At 31.0% G+C, this 5,155-nt stretch overlaps 1 protein-coding gene across 1 annotated transcript; it reads right to left on the bottom strand.

Moving 5' to 3' along the window:
- Positions 1-3,115: 3,115 nt before the first annotated feature.
- Positions 3,116-4,142, bottom strand: LOC142608388 (transcription factor IBH1-like 1). Its single transcript, XM_075780166.1, has 2 exons — positions 4,007-4,142; positions 3,116-3,853 (listed from the first exon to the last, which is right to left on the bottom strand). The coding sequence occupies exon 2, from the start codon at positions 3,850-3,852 to the stop codon at positions 3,268-3,270; it is 585 nt and encodes a 194-aa protein (XP_075636281.1). The 5' UTR covers position 3,853; positions 4,007-4,142; the 3' UTR covers positions 3,116-3,267.
- Between the last annotated feature and the right edge of the window lie 1,013 nt (positions 4,143-5,155).

Here is a 5,155-nt window from a genome sequence, read left to right as displayed (position 1 = left end):
TTTGAATTTCTGTCTTGGGCCATTCCTGGTTTAATCAATTAAATGCAGCATTCAATAGTAGATGAGACTTTACGAGTTCACTGATTATTGTACGTAGATCACTGTCAACGAATGAAGCCCAATTTTGGGCTACACTCTCATAACTGTTCTAATGAAATGGAAGGAGCCAATTTAGGCTCAAACCAAAGGCCCGAGAAAACCTTTACTTTTTAAAAAAAAGTTATATATATATGAGATGGAATTCAAACCTTAGTGTTTGCTTCATGGTAATTGCTCTATCTTATTAGTTCAAGGCACCAATTGTTTGTTTGATATATATAAGATATGAATCTAAATCTCTTATTTTATGATAAGAAACTTTACTAGTTGAACTAATTGAAACCTGCAATTAAAATTTAACTAGTGTTAGGTTGCTTTAGAATAATTAGTTTAAACTAATTAACACTGAGCTTTCAAAATTAAAGTTTATTCAGTAACATTAGAATAAATCAATAAAAAGTCAAAGGTTTTATATTTATAATTCTAAAAATCAAATATTTATTACAACGATGATGAAAACTTATGTAGCAAAAGTAGAAGAAGCCAATAAAAAGTCAAAAGACTTTCATGTTATATGTCACTAGTCAGCAATAAACTATGAAATGCAAATGAATATTCCACAAAATATGAACTTCTATGTCTGTTTTATTTATTATACTAAATGAACTTAATAATTATGGTAGTTGTTAATAGACATTTATTATGATTTATTATGATTGTGTATGTGTAATTATCTATTCTATAATTAAATTAAATAGGGTAAAATATAAAAATCACTCATGAGATATGGGCTAATGCAAGACACACTAGACTTTTAAACAATATCTTATTTGCTCACTAAACACAAACGACACTTCACACAATTTGAAAGTCTCCCTTCTCCAAGTATTTTGTTTCATTCTCTCTCTCTACCCACTATACATCATCTATTTGCAACTTAGACATTCCCTCTTGGGTATAATTGTCACAATATATTTGATTTCAAATGTCTTTCTTTTATTTTTTATAATGATAATCAAAAAGATTTTATTGAAGCAGCTGAAGATTTTTTTATGAATAAGATAGGACATTTGGTTTTCAAATGTCATATCCATTTTTCTGGTTGGAAAATGACGTAGGTCATGATACAAAGAGCAACATAAGAGCACTTGCAGCAGTGGAGCTAAATAGCTATATAGCTATTTTAGCTCCACCAAAACACCAAAAAGAAGCATGCAGCAGTGGATAAATCTATATTTTTTTAGCTCATTGCTACAGTGCACATCTATAGATAGATATGCACTGTTCATGAGAGCTATAAAAAAAAAAAAATTATTTTGTGTTCACATTACCTTTTTTATTGTGGTGTTTTTATTGTAGTGAGATGTATTATTTTATTGTGGTAGATATATTATTTTATTGTGGTAGATATATTATTTTATTGTGATGTTTATATTATTTTATTGTGTTGAAAGCTAAAATGGATCCACTGCTGCAGTATGTGTGTAGGTAAAATAGATAAAGTAACTTTTAGTGGAGCAAATTGCTAAATTTTTAACTCCACTGCTGTGGATGCTCTAACTAGCAACCATAAGTTAGTTTTTGGAGGAAATTATATAACACAAATGGTGTTAAGTGTTGTCTGTACTTAGGAAACAAATGTGATATTTTTGAAATAGTGCCTAGCATTAGCCCAAATTTGAAGGATTTTTAATTCATTATGGTATTTTACTCAAGAAAATATGATGAAATAAAAATTTTAAAATAATAGGTATAACCTTGAAATAAGGGTAAAAGGTTAAGTCCCAAATATACAATTCAATACCAATTTTTAATCTTGTTCAAGTGTTTTTATTTTGTTTAGTACAGGTAATGGTTATATTATATATCTTTAATGGAAAAAATTAACAAATATTTTAAGAACACTTGTTAATAAAATATTTTAAATTTTTACTTATTAATAATTATCTTAAAAGACACGCATGAGACTCGTCTTTTAGCTAATTAGCCGTTTTAATTCAAACTTATATTTCGTTGAAAGGCTAACTGTTAACTGTTAATTTGTGTTGCCAGTACTCTGTACTGACTGAACTTTATAGTACGGTCAATCTTTGTGTTGTCTGCATCAACACCATAGATCCAGTTGCACTGACAGCCTTTTCCATCATGAATTTGAAATGATTAATTATGTGAATGGATACTTTATCATCAACTTTTTTAGAGTAGATAATGGGTTTAAAATCATAAAATGCCATTCACTGTTCATCTACAAAGCAGAAGGGGATATACGGACTTCAAAATTTTAACGAAATCTGACTCAGATTAAGCAGGTAATCGAGACTGGTGTTCTTCTTTCTCAAACTCTTCATGAGCCCATTAACAAGAAGGAATTAAGTAGCAAATCTACCTGCTGTCTGTATATGTATTATCATACATTACATGCTATATTTTATGAATGAACTAATGCATAAAAGTTCAAGTTAATGGTCTCGATAGTCTCTAGCTTCTTGGCTCTAATTTTACAGTACTATAGTAGTACATAATAAGTGCAGAAAAGTTGCGTACGGATGTTCAGTCTGGCGTTCATTGTTACCTTATGGACGTCATTCGCCAACTTTTCTCTCTTAAATGCCTCAATAATGTCTAAAGTCTAAACCCACTTCAGTTTTAAAGCTGGCAAAGTAGCCTGTGTAAGAAATACCACAATTGGTAGTATATTTAATTGCACTCATAGATGCTCCAAATTCTTTCCTTTCTATCTCACACACATGAAAACACAAAATATCAATGTAATCTATGAAGTATCACCATTATAAATGCTCAAAAACATAGCAAAACACATAATATTTCGGTTATCTTGCTTCATATGATGTGAATTTGATTCTCGTTATTTGTTTATTCATATTTCCCTTGTATTTGAAAAAAAGGCAACCCTTGGTTTGAAATTTTGGAAAAAAAAAATGCCCACGTTGGAAAATTTAAGCAATTTAAATTAGCAAAAGAAATACAAATGGAATGGCTTTTTATTTTTATATTTATATAAAACTACCAATAAGGAATAATCGCAAACTTAGATCAGCCATGACGAGGAGAATAGGGAAACAAAAGCTTTGGATTGACTTACATATGATTCATCTCTGTACATTGCCTTTACTATATCGGATTCTTTTCTCCTTCATACTCTAGCTAGTCTTGCAAAATGAAGTAAAATAAATAAAAATAAATAAACGTTATAAAATAATATAAAAACTAATCGCTATTTCGATCAACAACCTCGGTGGCACTTGCAACACATCGCATTACATCAACCTGAGCTCGAAGATAAGCAATATAATCCAAGGTTTCTTCAATCAACGATATGTCATCCATATATTCTCCTCCGGGGACAAGACTCTTGAGAATATTTGTTCTCTTTCGAACCAATCTCTTTGCAACAGAGTTGGCACTCAGAACCTTTTGAGACAAAGCAAATTTTCTTACTCTACGGACATGACTACTACAGCTCCTTTTCAAAATCTTCTTGCTTCTAATCCTCCTGCTACAAATCACTGGTGGCATAGTACTTGAAGCTTTCTTTAGGCTTTGAGACTCCGGGCCTAAGATTTGCTCGGCAAGGATTTTGTTTTCATGGTTTCTCGAAGCATTGGCAATGAGGGCACGGCTCCAACAAGTTGTGCCATTTCTAGTAGAAGCCATGGCTAGGTCTGCAGACAACTTTATAGCCTTCTTTCTTTCCATGACGCTCATGCTTTTCTTTGAAGAAAAACCACATCTTTGAAGACCCATTATCCATTTCTTGAGGAATTCTTGCTTTAGTGAGCTTGGATGGCGCATTCTGCACAAACAAAAAACATGTTACTCATAGGAATTTAATCAAAGATTAAGTTTTTCTTCTTTCCATGATGACAAATTCATGCTAGCTAGGGTTGTTTGGAGGAAAAAAAAATTTATTGAATATCAAAAAAAAAAAAAAAAAATGTATACTTACCTTGCTGAAATTCTTTTATCGGATTAGAAGAGAGAAAATCATATGAAGTTTATAAGAGACAAGCTTGGCAGAGTTTAACAGATCCAAGAAAGTTTATGAGAATCAGAGAGAGAGAGAGAGTGGAATGAGAAAGAAGAGAATGTGCGGAAACCCAATTTATGTTCTCAAAGGAGGGGGTGGTGGGCCAATAAGAGAAAGACACAGCACATGCAAGCACATGGTGACAATGGCCCACCACCAAAACCCTAGAGAATATGGAAAAGAAAAATTATAGTATAGTGTAAAGAACAAAGGTCCCCTTAATGTAATGCAAACCTAACATTTGTAAACTTGCTTGAATACAAACAAAAGTCATTAGATGGACATACCTCATGAGTGTGCCAGTGCCCGTGGCCCCTATGTGGAAGTTGGGATGGGAGAGAGAGAAAAGAAAAAGAAAAGAAAAGAAAAGAAAGAAAGAATACTCAAGATTCGTGGGAATTTTGTCATAACTAGTGTTGTATAAATAATATATATGAAAATAAAATTCTAATTTTTTTATAAAAATTTTGGCTCACTCAAATTTTTCATAGATATTATCCATAAATCACTTATTAGGCTATCACTGACACATTTCAACTGTAGCTAATCAAAAACAAGACATCCACAATCACAAGTTTTTCAAAACACATGTTGTGAGAAAAAGCAATCACATATACTTGGAAGTATCTATGTAGTATATCTTGAAAATCCAATTCCCTTTGCACATAATATGAGCTTCCAATCATCAACCAAAAACCCAAAAAAGTATTTGTATTTAAGTGGTGGATTGAGGCATCTTATCCCGTTTCATATACGGAAATTACAAAAACAATCATATTCCATATAGATTAAAAAAAGAGCCTTACAAAAGGAAACTTCAAATCCCCCACCGCATTTATAGCAAGAAAAAAAATTATATACTATCATATATATAAAAACAAAAAGTAACCCTTTTATAATTGTTGAAAAAAAAAAGATTTTAAGATAACTATATATATATAATATAGTGACATTGTCCAGTTCTCCATACACATTTTTACCATTTATATATATATATATATATATATGTATGTATGTATGTATGTATGTATGTATTGAAAAGAGGAAAGTTTAAAATTTTGAAAAATT

This window comes from Castanea sativa, chromosome 1 (assembly GCF_040712315.1).
Source record: "Castanea sativa cultivar Marrone di Chiusa Pesio chromosome 1, ASM4071231v1".
In the NCBI taxonomy this organism is placed as follows: domain Eukaryota; kingdom Viridiplantae; phylum Streptophyta; class Magnoliopsida; order Fagales; family Fagaceae; genus Castanea; species Castanea sativa.
This window is presented reverse-complemented; position numbering and strand designations above follow the sequence as displayed.

Excerpts from the sequence above, each read along its gene's own strand:
- LOC142608388 (XM_075780166.1), bottom strand. The coding sequence starts at position 3,852 with ATGCGCCATCCAAGCTCACTAAAGCAAGAATTCCTCAAGAAATGGATA.